We start from the raw sequence: 22,008 nt of genomic DNA on the forward strand, positions 1-22,008 counted from the left end.
TTGGTCTACCATCAGTTAGACCAGTTAGTCATCTGCATCTCGGGGAAAGAACGAGTCTCCATCCTGCCCATTACTTACTTTGTCCCTGGTCACAGATTCACAACACCGATGATGCATTCCATGAATCCTGGAGATGTTTCTGAAATAACTATATTGCATTTGTTATTATTTTGATCTGATAAATTATTTTAAGAACCTGGTTCAGTCTCCATGAATGTTGGTGGAAACGATGTCACCAAAACGTGATGATTAAACACGGAATGGAACTTTTGTAAAAGCTCGACTGTCAGCTTCCACAAAATAAAGATTCTAATATATTTTCATGTCATCTCTGTGGACGACCAACTCTCAGCTTCACTTCATACTAAGTTGAATTCTAACATTGTTTAAAAAAATGTGAACCTGGACGATGTTAAAGGCCCAAAACAAATTCGGATGTACCATGTCACTCATAGGGGCCAAGAAGTAAGTTTGGCCAATGCAGCCTTAGCCTACGCGACAAGTTAAATAAACCAACAATTAATAAACCAAATTTTGGTGGATTTTGTATTCATTTATCACTTTCATTCGTGTGTAAAACAGAAATATGGCATTGTATGGATATGTGGTGTCAACTCGGAGTTGACAAAAACGAAGGGACCCCTTCGAGTAGAAAAGTCCACTGGGCAGCGAATGGACGAGTCAAACATTCGCAGCGAAGGAGCACAGACTAGCAAACGAGAGCTAAAGGTGGCCAGTTTATTAGACCATTTTCTCTCCGGTAAACGATGTGACAATGCGGGCCGAGAAGACGAGCTCGGCGGCGAAAGTCAGGAGCACACGACTGCCAACTTCGGTTGTTTGACAAGCGTGAAAGAGCGGCGCACGTCATGGCAACTCATCCGAGGTAGGCGCACTCAAAGGCGGCTAGCCTGCTAGCAGCGTGACGGGGAGGGGGCTGGTATCCACTCACTTGTCAATAAGTTCGTTCCTCGGGGCATTCAAAAGTGTCAAAACAAGATGTTCGCGTAGAATTTATGGAAAATAAGCTTTTTAAAAATCTGCCTCCCACCCCGTGTTGATTGAAAATCAACTTGGGAAGGTGGAATGAACAGCTGGGCTGCTCAGGTTGACTCTTTTATTATTTTTATTTTACGATTTTTTTTTTTAACGATTTGACTTAAAGTCTCAAGTGTTATTTTAGTGCATCGGGGGAAATCTTAATAATAATAATAATAATATTAATGGTAACACAAAAAACTAAATTATAAACCTGAACTTTTTGTGACAACCTGACTACGTTTGTACGGATTTGTGTTTAAAGTATACACAAAGTTAAAGTCACTTTCGAATTTAGCTGAAATGGTGGTCAACATAAACGTCTAACAAAACAACAACAACCAAACTATTACGTTAAAGTCGAAATGAGTGGAAAGGTCACCTGGTTGAGAACTCGACCATTCTAGCTTATGAGGTACTTGGTAGTCTGTCGTGTGAAGCAATGAAATTTAAGATGGGCATGCATGACGTCCAGTTTATATTTCTGCTTGGGAATGATGATGATTTTTTTTTTGTTATACGGTATTTTACATCTTTGTTCAGCGTTTATTCTAATACAATTTTTCATTTGCCGGTAAGGTTTTAAGATTTGGCTTACTGGGAACCTCTTGCTTATCAGTTGAACAGATTGACCTTTGTGACTTTTGAGGATTCATACAAAGACCAAACATGACATGCAGGGATTTTTTATTTAATTTAATTGTGTTCAAAGTATAGTTATAACGTGTGCACAAAATACTAATTTGTGGCCACGGAGTTGGTAGAGTGACGGCATAAAATGCACCTAAATTATATTAGTTTAATTCCTGGACAGTTCGTTATCAAGAAATGGTAAGGTGTTCACCCAGATGCTCAGGTTGTGACCCCCCCCCCCCCATCTCTTACATTCTTCATGAGGTATACTGTTTGTTAGTTTTTTGCTGCAAAATAGCATTTTGTGTGAATGTTATATCTATCTATATAATGTATATTATGGAAGCAATAACAAAAAAAATCTTTCCCCATATCACGTCTGGGGCTCCATAGATACATGGCCTGACATGACAAAAATAAACATTCCTGCTAACGTTGGCTCACCCTGACACTGCAGTATTATACTCCGCAGTCTCCACTTTACCGCAGCTGCCCCTCAGTCTACTTGTTTCCTTGAAGTAAATACTAGGGATGTTGTTCTAAACCTCTTTTTTTTCAGACCGAAACCACATCATACCAGTATGAGTACAGTACTTGACTTTTGTGTAATAACTGATAATGATACCAAATATTCAGTAGTGTAGTGGTCCCTGGAGAAGTGAGTACACGCTCAATTTTCACCAGTTTTTTTTTTAATAGTCCAGAAAAACGTCCTCTTTTAGAAACGGTGACATGTAAGAATTTAAAATCCGTCATTTGTACTTAACTATAAAATGATCATGACTTGTTCAGAACAGTTTGGTAACACAACCAGCCTGAAATAATGTAAAACGTATTTATCATGAGGCAAACATAAAATATGTCATAAAGAAAATCACAATATTTAGTAAACAGTGAACAAAATTGGGAATGGCTGAACGTGTGTATCTGGGCAGATTTAGAAGTGTGTATACTCAATATCGACTGAAAAAGAAGTGGGTATACTCTGTATACCTGCGTATACCCTGGACTACACCACTGCAAGTATTGATATCACATTCAATTACCCTCCTCCACCCAAAAAAGACAGAGAAGAAAGGTCTATAGATCCCAATGTAGCATTTTGTCTTAAAATTACATTAAATAATGGCAATTTTTCATTCTTCAAATTTTTAATTTCTAGTTCCTGATCGTAAAACAGTCACAAGAGAGTAATGATACTGGTATCGGCTGCCGTCGCAAATACCGATATCTTGAAATAAGGCTGGGTAACGGCCCGACACCAATGCCTGGTATTGGTTTTTGCCTATCCCTAGTAAATACAGTCACTACTGATGTGTTTAATGTGTGGCGTGTTTTCACAATTTTCCTTTACTGCATCTCTTAGAATTGTTTTCCCCCCATGGATTCCCTTATAAGCCAAATGGCAATTAAGTGTAACTAACTCTGTGTATGTGTACCACTAATGAGGTAAAATTTACACATTTTTATAGAAAATAAGCAGAAAAGCTTTAATATTATGAGAATAGTCAAATTGTTAAAGGAAAAAAGGTGGTCATTTTTGCAAGAACAAAAAAATATTTTGTCTATGACAAGTTATCAATGAGATTAAAAATATAAAATAAAAACACTATTATGATATTTACATTTGTGATTGAACGTTTACGAGCGCAACTGTAAACGTGCAAAAGCTTAACGTCGCTTAATGACACAAAAATGCTATGAATCTATGCTATGAAATATGAATACTGTATTGTCACCAAAATTCACATGCACATATCTGTTAACGTTAGCCTCAACCATCGAAAATATCAAAACAATTGCCAGTGTATTTTGGATTTTCATGGGTATTAACCCTTTTTCCTCACCATACAGTGCAGTGCGCACTGCTCATAAGTGGCATAAACTTTTAAAGCTTAATTTAAGGTTTATGGAGTGAACAAAGTCTTTGGGTAAATTTCAAACATCCAGCCTTATTCTTGCATTATTACATCTTTTATTCTGAAAAAGACCATGGTAATCTCTCCCCAAAAAATAAAAAAAATACAACACTTTGAAAAAAATTACCTTAAGTTCTGAATCCAAAAATAAGTATAAGGTATTGCCATAACCCTACTCCCCTATGCGCTAGCAGGGGAAGATGGATAATTGAGCTGAGGCTTTAAACACTGCAGATTCCCGGAGGCTCAGATGCTCCGGACACTGTTGTCTTTGGCCAGAAGCCGCACACTATCCCTCTTACACTGTCAAGTATGTGGCCATGGGCCTCTTTATGCTACAGTCGTTACTGTAGGGTCTTATGTTTGATTACTCCTTTTGGCCAGTGGTCCATTCTCATGCACCATTCCCATCCTGATTGGAAACAGATGAAAGAGGGCCCGGCCACCCGCTTTCACCGATGATGAAACTTGTTTGTTGTTCCTTGTGAGTAGACGGTGACCACCTAATGCGAGATCATAGCATAATGTGACATACAGTTAAAACCTGTTTAATATTCAAGAGTCAGTTCCAATAGGTGGAAATATACAAATACAAATAAACCATTTTTGAGCAAAAAATCCAGGCAGCCGATCTACTTCAGCACTCTTTAAAGGTGCTATGTGAATTGAGGTTTTAGCTCAAGGTGCCGTCTGTTACATATGAGTTTAAGCCCCCTCAATCACAAACTGTTGTCGTTTTAACATGCACATTCAACCACTACCGACGGACAGTGTGCCAATAAAAAAACAACAACCAAAAAACACACAAAAAAACAGGCCTTAACTTTGTTTACCGTCATTACCAGCTCACATTTAGTGAAGTTTTTCTTCTCATTGTTGACTGGTTTGATAATCTGCAGAGTGATTATTCCTACAAATCTATACTAATTTGTATATGGGCGTGGAGAGGGAGGGGTTTGGTATTCCAAAATTTCCACATTGATTGTGATGTACAAAAAGAATGTGCTTGTATCAGAGGTGGCAAATCCAGGGCCAGAAAGTAATGGTGCTTGTTTACCTGCTAGGGAGCTAGCTAGCTAGCTAGCATCAATGGCTAAAGCCAAACTGTGGCAGGGTTTTTACTTTCTGGACCTGGATTTGCCACCTCTGGCTTGGATTCACGCATACACACTTATCACTGATCTTGATTTTGTGTGTGTGTGTGTGTGTGTGTCTGTGTGCAACGTTTTCTGGATTTGGCCATACGTTGTGTTTCAGTATGAAAGCCACGCAAGCCTTTGTACATGTGGCCCAAGCCAATGACTTAAATTTGTCAGGATGTGGCACATGAAACACATGGCCAAACAAAAATTCTCCCTGTCCCAAAGCCACAATTTACAGATCATTAAATCCGAGTCAGTGTCTGGTGTGACCTATGGAATACTTGTCAGATAGCCACAATTGCTTTCAACACAAAATGGAGAAAAAAGTGTGTGTCAGGTGTGAAACTTCATAGTCCGATTCTGGTTTTCCACTAAAATAACCTCCTCCAACCCCCCGGCCATTAGTGGGTTATAGGAACCAAGCCCTGCCATGGATAGTGACAGGACTTGGTTCCTATAACTGCTTGCTGCAAGCAATAAGCTTCTGGTTGGATGTAAAACTTTACACGCCAGTCTGGCAGTTGTCATTGTCACGTCGCCACAGATTATACCTCCGAAGCTGTTGACCAACTTCAGCCTTCCCAATTACATGTTGGTGTCTTTCACACAGAGCAAACCTGGAAAAAGCCTAGTTGGTGTTTCATGACTTTTGGAAGAGTGTGCGTTGACTGCAGACTCTCCCGGGGGTGATCTTCAAACCTCTCTCCATCATTCTCTTGGCTTTCTACCAAAACTGTTCTGGCTGCAGTTGCCATGGAATTAAGCCCTTTGGGGTTGAGCAGCAATAACACGCCACTTGAAGAAGGGAATCCCCACCCCAAAATGTCGACATATGATCATGTCCCCCAAGAATATCCTCCATATAGCCTGCAGTTGTACAGCTTTATAATTAATGTCAGTAAACAACATCTGTATAAGTGTTGGGTCCCATCCTCGCCTCTTGCTATACGTCAGTCCCTCGGGTGGGTTGTAGACATAAGCACTCCCAAGACCTTCTAGGCACCTTCCCAAACAGACATTTTATTCTTTTGAATACATCCCTGTATGTCTTTACTGTATTTGTGCTCTAATATCTGTCCCTCCTGGTGATGGTCCACAGTGTATATGATGAAGAAAGGAATCGTCTCCGCCTACGAGCCTGGGAACAGAGGAACCAAGAAACCAGCCAAGCCGAAGAACTCAGCACTGACAATGTGCCACTTTTTGGGCAGCCATACAAAGTACGTATCCTCATTTACTTAACTATGTTTTCCAGATATTGTCTACCTTTTGATCGTTTGCTAATAACGCTCTAGAACACCTCAGTTGCTTTTGTTAAGGATTGTCACAATAGTTTGTTTGAGTTCTACCAAGCTTTTAATGTAATTGAATTCTTTTAATGATATAATTAGACAACTGTGCAAGGGACACTCATTGTCGAAATTAACTCACATCAGTGCAGACTCTGGCCACAAAGCGTGTTGAATCCCTCGAAAGACTTGTTTCAGTTTTTTTTTTTGGGATCTTTGATGTCGATAACATTGCCAACGCCTGGCAATGCTGGGCTAACCCATTTCAATGCTAAACATATTGTAATTGTTTGTTTACAGTGTTACCACACTATGTCACTGTATATTGTTTGTATTACTCATGCTTTTTTTAAATGTGAGGAGTTTTTCACAGTATACTTTCTGTAATGACCTTGCATGTGGAAAAGGAGATTAGGGCTGGGTTTTAAAAAAAATCTAATAATCAATATCGAATTGTTTTTCCTTTTTGAGCCTGATATTGATCTATAAAACCATGAATTGATTATTTAAATATCTCCTTTTCCCCATAAATTCATAAGAAAATATGAATTTTAAAACCCTTTTTTTCCTCTTTTTTTTTTTTTTTTTTTTTTTTACTATCTTAGTGTTTTTTGAAATGAAATGTTCACATGAATTGAAAAATATTTTCTTACATTCATGAAAGACCTGACTTATGGACTTAAAGACAATTAAGAATCTTTTAAATTTATATTTACAATTATTGAATTGGAATTTGCAATTATTGAAATTAGAATTATGCCAAATTTTCCAAAATCATCTTTGCTGATGTCAATGTTTGTATAACACTTCGGGATTATAACACGTGTTACTTTCATTAACCATTTGCTCCCTAAAACGTATGAATTCGTTCGATTTTAAATGCTTTAAGTGTCCCAAAAAACGTATTTATACATTTGTTTATGTTTTTTTTTATGCTAGAGCATACAGGCTTTGATGCAGCCTCTCAACTGTAGAGAACGGTTGAGGAAATGGTAGTTATTACAAAAACGGCCAGCATGTGGCAGCAGTTGAAAAAAGCTCATTTACCCACAGTTCTATGCAGATTTGTGAATAATGATGAAACTTAGCTATATTCTAATGCTAATTGCTGCAAAACGGAAACAGATAGAAATATACCTGTACTTTTTTTTCGTGATGAAAGAAGAGACTCTAATCTTTCTTTTGGTAGGTTATAGCAATAGAACACAATATTCTGTGGGCCTTACAAAATCAGTCAAAATCCAGTAAAACAGCCGGGAGTGAACGGGATTACTTCAGTGAAAATGGCTGGGAGTGAATGAATTAAAAAACTAAATCATTTAACCGGTTACTGCCTTTGCAAAATGTAATGACTTGAAATGACTCTGGGAAATAGAAATCGAACTGAACTATTGTGAATCAAAATTAAATCGATTGAAGAAATTAGAATCGATACCCAGCTCTACAAACAATTGCTGAAGTACTTTTCAACCTTTTATTGAATGCCGGGAGAACAGTAAAAACTCATATGCATGCAGGAGCTGCTGTCTGCCACAGTGCTCATGCCCAGACACTCGTACAAAGACTTGCCAAAGTCAGATGGCCTCTTGAAGGCACATACCATTCTGAAGCAGCAGGTTGCTGACCTGTGATAAATGCGTGTTACCATACTACCATCCGTCATTGGCGGTTTTACAGCGCCTTTTAGTCCCTTAGTTGAAAAATATCAAATTGGTCACTTACAGTAAGAATACTAAACCACACTGCCGAAAATCAGACTGGCCAATCACAGCACATTACATAGTGACCCAAAATGAAATGTTTTCCCTTTTGCTTTATAGACAAACAAAGGTGATGAGCTTTCCAACAGGATCCAGCGAATGCTGGGCAGCTACGAAGATGTGAATAATCCTACAGAGCCTGCAAACTTCACACAGTCTGATCAAGGGCAGCCAAGCTCCAGTTGTCCCTGCAAACTTCCCATCCAAGACCCGGCCCATCACGTATCCGGCCAAAACTGCCAAAGTAAGAGTTCCCCCTTTCAGACGATGAGGGACATCCCCACTTCTTCCCCAAACCACAATGGAAGCTCACATACCATGCCAAAGGCTACAATGGATCATCAGAAGAAGGTTGAAGCTTTGTCGGATCTCAGAGCAAATGCTAGCAGTCCTCAGGAAAGGTCTGCTCAGCCTCTGGACGTCAAGCCGATACCTTTCCTTCATTCCAGTGAGGCCAAATGTTCTAAAGACGCCTTTGATTCACGTCAGGATTCCATAGAACCCCTCGCTGCCGTTGTGGCGGATGTTTCTGTGTTTAACCTCAGGCAGTCGCCTGCGGACACTTCCCTGCATCAGGCCGGCAAAAGCAGCAACCCCCTCTTGCAGAGCTTGCCACCGCTGTCCTCGGCCAAGCAAGCCAGTGTTGCCATGATGCAGAAGCCCACGGCGTACGTGAGGCCTATGGACGGTCAGGACCAGCTGCTCAACGGCTCCCCAGAGTTGAAACCTTCGCCTGAGCCACATCTACCTCTGCAGGAGATTCACAAGGCTGACCATACAAAGGTAAAAATGATGCCCCAGTATCTGGAGGTGAGAACTAAAATACGAAATGGTACCAACATTTGTTTCATGGTTACAGATTGTCTGCAATGAAGTAGTTTAATGTTTGTAGATTGTCTGCTACACTTCTGGCTACTGACTGTTAGTTTAATTTTGACTTCTTGTAAAAAACAACAACAATGGAATTCTCTTTTGATGGAAATGATGGTTGACTTTTAATTCTAAAGTTCACAAAGTCACAGCTGACAAAGTAACATACACTCCAAAAGTACAAGACAGCACCCGTCGAAAATTGTTTTGCTTCCCCACTCAATCACACCTGTCCGCTAGTGGAACCCCAATTAAGTACTACCTGGCCACCTGCCCATGGCTCGGGTGAATAAACAAAAACACATTGCCCACTAGTGGTTGGAGGTAAAAACAAGTTTAACTTTAGGAGGATGACTTATCTCTTATGGTTTCCACCAGACACAAATATAAGAAGAATCTCTCTCTGAAATGTTTTGAACTCCATTTTCCACGTCAGTGAAGTATTGAGCAGATTAACAATGCCAAGAGGAGTTGCACCATTGCAAGGATTTCGCTCAACTTCCCGTGTCATTTTGTCATCTTTTGACGGCAAACTATTTGAGAAAGGTTGCAGCCAAGTAGTGTAATCACACACGACTGACAACATTTCCAGCAATTTAAAAATAAAAATAAAACATGATTAACTGCTTTAATGTGCTGTGGAACAACAACGTAGCTTTGTTCCCAATTGATATAAGCGGAGTGTAATGTATCTCAAAGGCGGTGCAGGCACAACACCCAGGAGAGGCCTTTACAACAATGAGGAATGTTTCAAGTTGACTCACTCACACAGTTTATCTTAGCACTTTAGGACTATTGTTTCGCACATACCGGTAATGGTTTTGCGTCCTCATGAGTTGTAGTGGTGTAGTCTAGCTTCAAGATATTTCTTTAGTCAGGTTTTAACCCTCAAGGTATTTTAACTGTCACCTTCCTCATTACTTCTCTCAGCATATTTGATGTTCATATTTTTACACTTTAAATGGATCTATTTTCAAACTACTTCCATCTGAAATATCATCCAATCATTTCACTAGCAAGGCAGGCGTTTCTCGCAAACATTTCGTGGCATTATATGAATGGAAAAAAATTAATGGTAGCTGCATGATGGTCAGAAAATGTAAAGTCCTCAAAACCTTCAACTGCACAAGTTGGAGATATTAAATAAAAATAACTGGTTTAGTTGTGTTTGGGCTTCATGTTGAAATCATAAATTTTCTAAGTAAGCTCTTCCAACTTTTTTGTAGACAAAGACAAATGAAGCCGTGTGTGTGGAAGACATCTTGAAGGTATATTTTACTTTGTTAGTATGGTTAAGTCGTTTTTAAACGTGTTTCCGCCCACCGCATTCTTTGCTAAAGCCTCATCATTATACATTGAAAAATGTATTTCTTATTTTTAATGTGTCTGTAGGAAATGACTCACTCCTGGCCGCCCCTCCTGACAGACATACACATCCCCAAATCTAATGCAGCCCCAACAAAGGTAACACTGTTCATCTGGTTGGTTTGTGTGCTGTTACGGATGCCAACCTGATGTTTTGTACAACTTTGGAGACACATCTTCCGCTCCTCGAAATTCCAATTTGTATGACCTTTAGCCTTTTGACTGTCTGTATGTGTGTGTGTCCCCTCACAGGAAGCAGAACAAGACTCTTCATGTCCAGGAGGACAACGTGAGTCAACAAAGCACCCTTGAATCAGTCGAGAGCAGTAGAATAACATAGTTAATATTTAATGCATTATGGATTATGCAAAGTATAAACTGCCATCTGTAACTGGTACACATTATTAATTCTTTAAGGGAATTAACATTAAAATATAGAAAACTCTGTAGATGAAGTAATTTTGAAAATAATAATAATAAAATATGGATGGTCTTCAATGCTAACCGAAGGATTTTGAATTGGATGCGAGACTGGACCTGGAGCCAGTGGAGCTGGTGGAGGACAGGGGTGATGTGTTGGGTGGAGGGAGTTCGAGTTATGATGCGGGCAGCTGAAGTCTGGACCAACTGGAGTTTATGGAGGTATTTGTGAGGGAAGCTGAAAAGGAGAGAATTACAGTAATCGAGACGGGACTTAACAAGACAGTGGACCAGGATTGCGGCAGTGTGGGGGGTCGGGGAAATAATCAGAAATATAATAACAAAATAAAAAATCTACTACATAAAAATCTCTGTACATGAGATAATATTAGATGGAGCCAAATGCAGATGATTAAATTAAATTTACCACAACGGAACATAATCATTTTTACTATTACAGCTAAATTTCATATTTAATACAGTTGTTCATCGAATTTGGATATTAACAAGTCTTCATTTGACATAGTAATGGCCTATTTCATACCAATGAAACTATACACAAATGCACAGTTTTTCTGATCTTTAAAATTTGAAATTTAAAGTTCAGTACTCTCATCTTAAACCCCATTAGCTCACCAGTGATTGTCTTTATTTTATTTGCCTGGTTTTAATTAACACTTAAGCAAAACAATTTCAAATGTCTGTGCAGCTGGTGTGAGATTTTGTTGTAGGGTGCGAGGCAGGCAAACATTGTAGATGCACCTAAAAAAAAAAAAAAAAAAAAAAAATATATATATATATATATATATATATATATATATATATTAGAGGCCTCTCGGGTTCATTTATTGCACTTGAAAGAATGCACATTTTTATTGTTATTTGACAAATTTCTGCTTTTCTTCCCCCAGAAAGCCACAATCGTTCTCCTGAAGATCCTTGCCATCTAGACGTGCAACGCTCCAAACTATTGTGAGTGCTAAATTTGTCTTTACACAAGTATGACCAAAAATGGCTCTGAATATGTGTGAGTGGCAAGCGTTTGATTGAACTCACGTGAACCCAAAGAATAATCCTTCATTTTCAAAATAATGTCCTGCTGTGATTCAATCAAGCTGGCCCCTTGGTGACTACAATTCTCAGTAGTTAGGCGAGATGAATGAAATGGTCTGGAAACCAATTTGTCTTTTGGGTTTCTTTATATTTGAAGCTTCTAAAACAGAGCAGCCTACAAGATTGTGGTCTTTGAGAGAGTGCGCAGCAAGAATCATGGGACGATTCTTTATGCTGCCTGGTTCGGGTTTTGGGAGGTGAAAGGGAAGGTCAACCAGACAGGAAAGCAAGCAGTCTGTTCCGAAATTACCATAGAAGCAATATTCACATATAGTGCAGCCAAACTGACAGATCCAATCAGTGAAGAGCAGACATGGCTTCTTAAAAGCGGGACGTATTTGTGGAAAAGAAGTAAACACACGGATGTACATATAATATATAATATTCATATGTAAGTCCGTGAGTAAACAGTAGCGGTGGGCGAATACAAAGTAAATTCAACATGGCTACTCGAAGAGAGACAGTTGTGAATGACTTGGGTCCTTGTTGCGGTTAAAAACGCATAAAATTGCTAAAAGTTGTGTTTCTCAGTGAATTTTTCAGATAGGTTTCAACTCTCCCAAAAAGGAAACAAAAAAAATATAAATACAGAAATTTCTGGACTACAAGGCGCACCTGACTATAAGCCGCAATAGCTAAATTTGGGGAATACTACACATATAAACCGCACCCGACTGTAAGTCGCAGGTCTTTTTAATGTTACCGCACCGGGTTCCCGCTACTTTCTTTTCCATAATGAGGGTGCAAAATTTCTCTCTCTCGTTCTGTCTCTCCTACTGTATTTGGGCTCACTTGGTTTGGTTTGCTCTGCCTGACGCGCTTGCGCTTCCTTGATAGTGCGCCCTCTTGTGATGGGATGGATAAACCGCACCTTTGTATATGCCGCAGGGTTGAATGCAAGTGAAAAAAAGTAGCGGCTTTTAGTCCAGAAATTACTGTATGTGAATTTGAGAACCGGTGCAAGGGTTTACTGTACTCGTATTATAAAAGCCAGACAGTCTTTTATTTCCATTGGTGCAGTATTTTTGGTTCCATGGTTATCATCACATCATGCTTTGTTTTAGTTTGCACAAAGATACTCATTCCAGCGGCATGGAGTCGGCAAACTCCAGTGACTCTGACAGCAGCTCCAGATCTGATTCAGATGGTGACAGCGTCACCGATGAGCTTTGTGGACTGACGGCGAGCTGCAAAACTGAGGCAAGCATAGACCCATAGCTCGATTAATTGCCAAATGTAAATAAATTACTCATCTCAAGTAAATGCCTCCCTTTTTCACAGAAAAAAATGCTTTGAATACCATTTAATGACATCTGATATGGAGTTAACAAAAAAAATTAAATTATCTGATGCTTGATTTCAATATATGTTTGACCATTCATTACCAGCGGCGTATTACAAAAAAAATCTCGTTTAAGAATACAGACATTCAATCCCAGGTAGGCCTGCAGGTTTTTATAGGAGTTTTTGAAAGAGTAAATTACAAATGTAATCTAAAATGCATACTATAGTGTAAAAAAAAAAAAAAAAGTACAAAAATAAAATGCATGTAGAATTTGATTGAAATGCATACTGTATTGTAATTTCAAAAAATCCCAAATGAAAATATTTGTAGAATTTGGCTGATAATATAATTTAGTGTAAAAAAGAAAAGAAAAATATATGTAGATTGTCATTAGAATGCATTTTAATTGAAAAGAAAAAAACTCAAAATAAAAATAAAATGTTGAATTTGATTGAAATGCATATTTTAAAAATATTTTTTTTAAATGCAAAATTATAATCATATATATACAACTCGATTGAAATGTGAAAATTATAATAAACGTAAAATAATAATGAATCAATGAAATGTCCTTGCACAGCTGCCGATTGTCAGGTGCTGGTGGGCAGCAGGAACTCATGCAATAATACAAGGACAAAGGAATCATCCGACACACTGGCAGAGACTTTGCTTTAATTGAGATAAAAAAAATTAAACAAATTAATGTCTATGTCAGTGTGCTTTTTCCTTGTAAAATATAAATGATTGAGTACTTGATTGAAGTGCACACTACATTGCAAAGAAACATATATAAATATTTTAAAAAATGACATTACTGTATGATGTAGAATTTTATTAAAATGCATATTTTATTGTAAATGATGAAATGCTGTATCTGGGGGAAACCAGACAGACTTTACGCTACAGCTCACACAAATTCTGGTGGTGTAGCGAATGAAGTTTCTTGGTGAGTTTATATTTTGCTGAATTGCAATTGCATCTTTCTCTAGCCTGATGCTGCGTCAGCGAGTGGTGACTGGCAGTTGGGCAAATGGATCCGGTCCAATCATCAGAACTCTGGCAACGAGAGCCAAGGTGGTGTTAACATCGTCTGCAAGAACCTTGCTCAAAAATTGCAGCGCGGCTCTGAACACCTTACTGTGGAGGCAACCCAGTCAACTGAGCATGGCGGAAACCCTCCAAAAGTGCAGCTTTGCAGCGAGACTTCTCAGGAAAGCTCTCTGAACGGTGGTTCTTTGAAACACAAACGACCAAAGGACTGTGCGAAATCTGAGGATGTTTTAGTGGCCAAAGCATCTACTTTTTCAGACCGACCAAAAGTCAAAATGAAAACAGAATACTCAAAGAATGCGACCAGTGACTCTAAAAGTGAAAGGACTTTTAAATCAGATGGCGCGCAAAAGACTGAATCCAGGCTGGAGGTGGTCCACCGGGATGCTAGGTGTGCGTCCTGTCCTCACCACTGCTCTTGCCATATTCCTACACCCACACCACCGATCAAAATCAACAGCAGCAAAACCGACATGGAAGTCGTCCAAGAGGCCAAAACCATTCCCAAAGCAGAGTCCTCCACAACACACAAGTCCTGCAAAAAGGCAGTCCCTAAATCTTCTCAGGACATCCACACCAAGCCTGCTGGATGCCTACTGGTAAAGATCGACCTCAATCTGCTGTCAAGAATCCCTCAGCCAACACCCGTGAATGCAGAGACCCGAAAACACCCCAAGGCCAGCAAGAAGACGCTCCCTCAAACTGTGAGCTTTAGTAAACGCACACTACTCATTATAAGCTAAAATAAGTTTTGAATAAAATTTCAGGATGGACCTATAATAGTCTACCTCAAGGGTGAGCAACTTGCAGCTCCTTGATTAACCCTTCCACCCACAAATATTTATTTTTTAATTTTTTAAACAAACCCAAACTTAAAAAAAAAAAAAAACTTAACACTGATATACATTCAATACATGTTTTCCATGGGGAAAAATGGGGAACAAATCCTGGAAAAATCGATAGCACTGATGAAAATTTGTCCCCCAGTTGCCCATCCCTGCTCTACCTGTACAGGTGACCTTAATTTGACCTTCTATAAGCTTGTCCAACTTTTCAATGTTTCAGTGCTTTTTGCACAACTTGCTCTTCTCTTGTTGGCATGCCTTTGTTTGCCGTATGGTGTAGTTGCTTGATATTGCCATACAGGTGAAGCTCATACTACTGGAGAAAAATTCCTTTTGTATTTTTACATACTAATGACAATTCTGTTTTTAACCCTGGAGAACCCACGGGGTCAAATTTGGACCCTATAAATTCTGCTACTCAAATAACAAAGACCTTTTATTTTTTTTAAAGTTTTTTTTTACAAATTTAACTTCAAAAGTCCAGAGTGCCACTTCTGCCCCCTGCATGGGGCCATCTAGTGGATGAATATTGCACTTACATGAGCCAGAGTGGTGGTGACAAGATGGCCGGCAACATGCTGTTTTGTTGAGCTGGAAATCAATCCAAACAAAACCATCTTCTCAGCAAACCATCAGATGGTAAAATTGTGTTTTTTTTTTTGTTAATCTATTTCATATCATGTTGCAGAATGCCTAGGAGTAGGTTTTATATATATTTTTTGATAAATTAGCAACTCTGAGCTAGTTCAAAAAAAAGGGTTAAAATCGAAAAAACATATTTTGGTGTTCAGTGAACTTATAGCAGTCATTTAATGTATAATTCATAATTTTCCAAAGAAGAAAGGGGTTCTTGGGTTCTTCAGGGTTAATAAGGAGTTGAACAGCAAAATTCACAATAGGTGTTTGACCTTTGAATTGACCAATACTTTTCCTGTTTCAATTTTAACTGGTATTTAAACAGTCCTCTTCATCATGCTGTTCGCATTTCGACATTATGAGCCCAAGACGAAAACCTAACAATTGATCAACATACTGCATCTCACAATTATGAGGCTTCAAACATGATGTTCTCAGATGGATATGGGCACTGATCCGGGTGTCATCAGTGGGTTGCAACTGAGAGACTGGAAGAGTCATAAAGGCATAGAAGCGGATGTCCTTAGAAATGTATTGGTGGATTCACAAGTACTAAAATAATGAACAGTTACGTACAAAAGTTCAGAGAAGGTCAAATTTAAGTTAATTGGAAAAGGTTTTAGTGCATTTAAGGTTCATCCTATATCACCCAAAACCCAATATCACATGTTTTTGGGGAGTAGTGTACATGCACCTGTCAAGTGTACTATTTGTGTTTAAACTTGTGAATGGCAACTTCCAGGTGGAGATGGATGACAAGATTCTTCCCAGAAAGAAGCCAAAGCTGGAGAAAAAGATGACATCATCCAAAAAGGATTCTTCTGTCAAAGTGGAGTAGGTTCCACGAAAGGAAAAATTCCCAACAAATGGTTCAGTGCAGTTTAGTTCAGGTTGCCGCGGTGATGGGACAGTTTGGAGCAGTACGGTGATCTTGAGGGATGGCAACAACTGCTGGCCAACCAAAGCCGGCTTTTTCCTAGCTCATGTTCTTTGTGTAAGGTGCCAACCATGATGCGACAGAGTGGTTGAACTTATCCTGAATTCTTTGGGGGGACATAACAGTAGAGGTGTAACCAAGGCGGATAAACAACGTGGGAGGCATTTATTTTACTCAAATTGCTGATCCATCTCACGAATGTGGATGACCGTGTCTATGAACTGAGATAATTAAGTTGTTACCACTTTTTTAAACTTTGATGAGAAAAGACAGACCTCTTAAGTGAACCATTTGCTTGGTGGCTCATTAAAACGGCGTGTTTGTGTTCCTGTGTATGGTAACTCTTTGATCTTGTCACCCTTAAAGGGTTTGCAGCACCCAAGCAGATGAGCAGCAGCAGCAGCAGAAGAAGCCCAAAGAAATGCTGGTACACTTGCAGAAGCCCCCAAAAGACCCCGGTAAAGACTCGAAGGTGCACAAAGGATCTCGTGAGGAACCTCACAAGGATGCCCCCAAGAGCAAAGACTCCTCCAAGCAAAAGAGCAGACGTGCAAAGAACACGCATGCGGAGAAGGTAACTCCGTTAGTTTAGTAGGTCTCAAACTTGGAGTCGTAACTTCAGGGATCCACAAATTAATTAGCAATAAATGATGTTGGAAAATGTCACCAGTAAGTAACACCCTCAATTAGGGAATGTAGTGGTTAACCAAGTATTCTTTTTGGCCTCCATTTTGGAATGCCAAAAGAAGAAGCAGTCGTCATCCTTGCGGCCCAGCAGGGAAGCCGAGACCTCCAGACCCTTGCTCAGGACTGAGGACAGGTGAGATTAAACATACAAAAAGTTTTGGGTCATCTTTAGTAATCCAGTGACTTCCTGCAGGGAATATCCAGTGAAGCACTACATCAAGGAGGCCAAACGACTGAAGCACAAAGCAGATGCCGAGGTCTGACACTAATTTCTTTCCTTGTCACTTTTTTTTTTTTTCAATAACCATAGTGCCTGGTAGGAGGATAAAATAAAATTTTAGCCAACCATCCGGATGACCACATACTATAGCTTTTTCTACAGGCTCCATTTATTCATGTTGGTTTAGGAAGAAAAAAGTTATTCTGACTTCATTAACTAAGCCACCACAGACAACTATACCACATATTGGTTGCTTAGCTTAGCATTTTGGTTCACAAGCTAACAACATAGCATTATTTTACAGATAATAAATTTAAAATGGCTATGCAGACGCCCACTTAGCTTTTTCCAGCTTCTATATTTATCTGGCTTAGTTTTGGCAAAGGAAAAATAACGATGCACATTTCTAGCCTTATTAGCACTGTGAATAGTAACTCTGATTTTGCAGATGACCCATAGCTTTAGTAGTAGGCTGTAGCCCATGGCTGCAGGCTGACCTTAAAAGTCTTTGGTGTACTTCCTCTTTTAGTCGGACAAGCGCAGCAAAGCTTTCAACTACTTGGACGCTGCCATGTTTTTTGTGGAAAGCGGCATCGCCATGGAGAAGGACCTGCGGATTTCCATGTCTTCCTACACTATGTTTGCCGAGACGGTGGAGCTCCTGAAGTGAGAGCGCGAGTATCTTGCAATACAATGAAACCTTCTTTTTTTTTCCCCACTGTAATGTGTTCCAGACTCACACATGAGTGACCACATACAAACTTTTGTTTTACTGTACACCTTTGGGCCTTGATTGATTGATTGGTTTGTTTATTTATTTTAATCTCTCTTATAAACTTATCTTTCACAGGTTTGTGCTGAAGCTTAAAAGCTTAGCGGACACGCCTGCTCACCCCTCAGAGAAGGACTTTGTAGCATTATGGTAACAGTCAATATTGATCAAAAAGCCTTGTTTCCACCAAGCAGCATCACTCTGCCACTTTTTACTAATTACTATTAACTGGTTACCGTACTGGTTGGAATGGTTCGTCAACACCACGTTGTTGTAATATTTGCAGATACGCGACTCAAAATATTCTCTAAAATTACTCTCTATTGAGACGAGTTAACTGATTGCCTGGTGGAAATATGCTTTGGAGATGCACATTTCCAGTAATGCGTGGGGCTAATATCGAATAATCGATATTGAATCGATTTTCCTTTTCGAGCCTGATATCAATTCATAAAACCATGAATCAGTTATTTTAATATCTTTTTTTCTCCATAAATTCATAAGAAAATAGAATTTTAAAAGTATCTTGCTGTTTTCTTGAAATTTATTGTTCTCATGAATTTAAAATTATGTTCTTACATTTATGAAAGACATAACTTATTGCACTTTAAGACAATTCAGAATGATTTAAATTTATATGAACAACTATTGAATTAAAATGATGATAATATTTTCATCTCACCCTTGCTGATGTCAATGTTTGTGTAACACTTACTTTCTTTAATAAACTAAATCTTTTAACCAGTTACTGACCCCGCCAAATTTTATTTGGAATTTGTTTGTGGAGTTTTTGTCATGTCCTGGATACTTAAGAATAATTGATCTTCCATAATTAATCAATATCGTATTTAATTGACGTGAATGGAATCGGAAAAATCGAATCGAATTGAAGTGAATGGAATCAAATGGAACTGAACTGTTGTGAATCGAAATCGAAACGATTGAGGAAATTAGAATCGATACCTAGCCCTAGTAATAAGTACTTTGAGCTTTTGTACTGATGAAGGTTGAACCTCTTCCTCATGGTGTGTTACAGTCTGAAGTGCCAGTCTCTCCTGCAGATGGCGATGTTTCGCCACAAGTACAAAATTGCGCTCAAGTCCTCCAAGACGCTCGCCGACCACTTCGACGTCAGTATTTCTCATCTCATTGTGATTTCATTAACTTTTCGCCAGCCTTAAAATGGATTGAAATTATCTTCCAGAATCTCACACTTGAGTCGTCCGTCGGTGCCACAAAGTAAGTCACTATCATGTCGCAACACGGCGCTGTCACACCTTTGCTACCTGTCGAATCTTCCTCGCAGGGGTCCCAACACGCCATCCCCTATGGCCAGCATCCCGTCCCCAGCCTGTGGTGGTGGCAGCACTGTGGTTGTTCCCGTCGCTGTGGCGCAAATGGCGCTCTCCTATGTCAACATCACTACGTTGTTCCTGAACGCTCATGAACTGTGGGAGCAGGCGGACCACATGGCAGGCAAAGGCAGCGGTAGGGTGGTGCTCATTTCGGAAAAAAAAAATAAATTCTGGGAGGTTAATTTGCCCCCCAAGGACATTTAAACATATTTATCCATGTTGGAATCCTAGTGTGAGAGGTTAGAACCACTCTTTCTATTAACTCATTCACTCGCAGCCATTTCCACTGAAGAAATCCCCTTTGCGCTCGGCTATTTTACTGGATTTTGAATAGAATATTGTGTTCTATTGCTATAAAAACATGGAACCTACCAAAAGAAAGATTAGTCTCTTCTTTCATCCGGACAAAAAGTATATTTGTATCTGTTTCTGTTTTGCAGCAATTAGCATTAGAATATAGCAAAGTTTCATCAATATTCACAGTCCTGGTGAAAACACATGTCAAAAAGAGCTTGCTGCAACATGGCCCTGACTGATCTCTTATACTCTGCTGCCACCTGCTGGCCGTTTTTTGTAATAACTACAATTGCTTTAAGCCACCTCTTCAAGGTGCATCAAAGCCTTCTGTATGCTCTTCTATAACCCCCCCAATAAAAAAAACTTATAAATACTTTTTGGGGAGTGAAGGACAAAGTATTAAAAAACATATTTACACGTTTTTGGGTTTGAATAAGTTCAGCAACTCCATTTTTCTTTGAAGGTCTTGTGGCAGAGCTGGATGCCGTGGTCGGCCCCCTGAGCCTGGCTTCGAGCGTGACCTCTATGGTGCGCTACACCCAACAGGGCGTGGCATGGCTGCGACTGGACAGCAAAAAACACCAAATGAATGTTCGCTGAAGGTACCTGAAGTCTATGATCTGATCACGGTATGTGGGCCACGGAAGACAGTCTAGCAATGTAGTTAATGTGGATTAGCCACTGAGTTTGGCAAAAAAAAAATTGCACTTATCAAAAAAGCAGGGTGGAATGCCCTGTCATGAGGCCAAGTTGTACAGTTGCTTTAGAAATCAGGCGCATGGATTGATCACCACAACTTTTGTTTATTTGGTTATCTGCGTTTTCTTATGCAGTGTTCCCCTCCCTATTAGTGATATCCTAATTGTGAATTCGCCTATTCTGACAATCTCTGAAAAAGTTGTCTATTGGCGGTTTTGTGGTCTTTTTTTTAAACACCTGTGCATAAGATGGTGGCAAAGCTCTGTGTAATAGAAAAGTGCTGCTTTGGCGCCCTGTTGTGGCATCCTGCGGCCGCTTAACTATTTTAAAGTAAGGTGGAGGAGCTTCTATGAGATTTCCAAAACAATGTCTGATAGAAAAGTAGTGCTTTGGTGCCATATTGTTGCATTTGTAGGTAATTATTAAATCACAAACAATAAACATTGTTGTAAACTTCAGCTCGCCCTCGCGCATCGCGACCTTACACTCGACAGCCGGCCCGGAAAAGGTACAAAGAAAGCTGGCTTGGATGCAAGTGTAAGGGGATACTTTAATACTATGTGGTAATAAAAATTTTAGTCACTTACGACTGCCCAACCCAGTATTTAAGCCATGCTGAGAATAGTAAAAATCTGCCGTAATTTCCTGCAGCTGCCAACAGATGGCACCAAAGATCAACTTTGGTCTATCGAATAGAAACTCCTCCCGTCACTTCAATATACAGTAGATCATTGACACCACGATGGCCGGAGTTGGAGCCAAAGCATTACTTTCCGATTAGTGACTTGGCTCAGTTTTGTGGCATTTCAGAAGGAGCACAAAACCAGATAGCTTAAAAAATCCAAAAGGCGGGAGGACGCTGTAATGACACCATTCGCTCAGAGAGACCTCAAGTTAGTTTGTTTTTTCACTGTTGTCCTGCTCAATTAATGGCATCATTGTGAAGAGCAAGCACAAGTTAAAGTGCCTTTATCCTCTTGGCGTTCTCTTAGTGATGAGGACTATTTAATCACATTCATTTTCTAATTTATTGTTGTATCTTTTTTGTACAAGATGTGCACTTTTCTTAGAGCAGTTTGCATGAAGAAACTGTCTCAATCCAGAGGCAGGTTTGTCACTTTTGTTTTTTTAGACACACTGGCAGGTAAAAGAAAACGAATTTCTTACACACAGCACCAAGTGCTAACCTTCGCTTGATGAAAATGTTTAATTCTGAAAATGTTTGTTTATGGCAAAGGAAGAGTTTGTTTGGACCTGCCCATTAAAAAAAAAATCACAAGTTAAGCACCCCACTTGGTTTTGATTGTCAATTCAGTTAGTGTGTGTGTGTGTGTGTGTGTGTGTGTGTGTCGTTAAACAATGAAAGCAAAGAATAATAATTGAATAATTCACCTCCCCAGAAAAGTTATGAACAAAAACAACTGTACATGAAAGCGTCAGCATAGCCCTCTGGGATTATCTCATCTCCCATCGGTTTACTTTTTTTTTTTTTTTTTCTTGGCCTCGTCCAACCTGCAGCAGGTGACTCTGCAATGGATTTACATTTCCTGGTCCGTTGATAATCATCGTGAAGATGTACTGGAATGTTAGAATGTTTTTTTCATTTTGTGGAGTGTGTGGAGGTTTTCTGTTTCAGTGTTCAGAGAAAAATAAACACTGGAAATCACTTTGTTGTT

General features: G+C 39.4%; 1 protein-coding gene across 1 annotated transcript; it reads left to right on the forward strand.

Moving 5' to 3' along the window:
* The first annotated feature begins 674 nt into the window (after positions 1 to 674).
* On the forward strand, positions 675 to 21,621 carry aff1 (AF4/FMR2 family, member 1). The gene is made up of 19 exons (XM_077585567.1): positions 675 to 886; positions 5,832 to 5,952; positions 7,842 to 8,564; positions 9,878 to 9,919; positions 10,044 to 10,115; positions 10,269 to 10,305; positions 11,348 to 11,408; positions 12,614 to 12,749; positions 13,824 to 14,588; positions 16,108 to 16,199; positions 16,669 to 16,876; positions 17,049 to 17,122; positions 17,183 to 17,246; positions 17,739 to 17,875; positions 18,060 to 18,131; positions 19,018 to 19,111; positions 19,186 to 19,220; positions 19,288 to 19,469; positions 20,097 to 21,621. Exons 1-19 carry the CDS (start codon positions 870 to 872, stop codon positions 20,231 to 20,233), a joined length of 3,069 nt encoding a protein of 1,022 aa, XP_077441693.1. The 5' UTR covers positions 675 to 869; the 3' UTR covers positions 20,234 to 21,621.
* Positions 21,622 to 22,008: the final 387 nt, after the last annotated feature.

Source organism: Vanacampus margaritifer, chromosome 14 (assembly GCF_051991255.1).
Source record: "Vanacampus margaritifer isolate UIUO_Vmar chromosome 14, RoL_Vmar_1.0, whole genome shotgun sequence".
Lineage (NCBI taxonomy): Eukaryota > Metazoa > Chordata > Actinopteri > Syngnathiformes > Syngnathidae > Vanacampus > Vanacampus margaritifer.

What these genes read in the sequence shown, in the direction of transcription:
- aff1 (XM_077585567.1), top strand. An exon ending in CTAATGCAGCCCCAACAAAG is followed by an intron (nt 10,116 to 10,268) that starts GTAACACTGTTC and finishes GTCCCCTCACAG; the next exon opens with GAAGCAGAACAAGACTCTTC. An exon ending in CGCTCGCCGACCACTTCGAC is followed by an intron (nt 19,112 to 19,185) that starts GTCAGTATTTCT and finishes ATTATCTTCCAG; the next exon opens with AATCTCACACTTGAGTCGTC.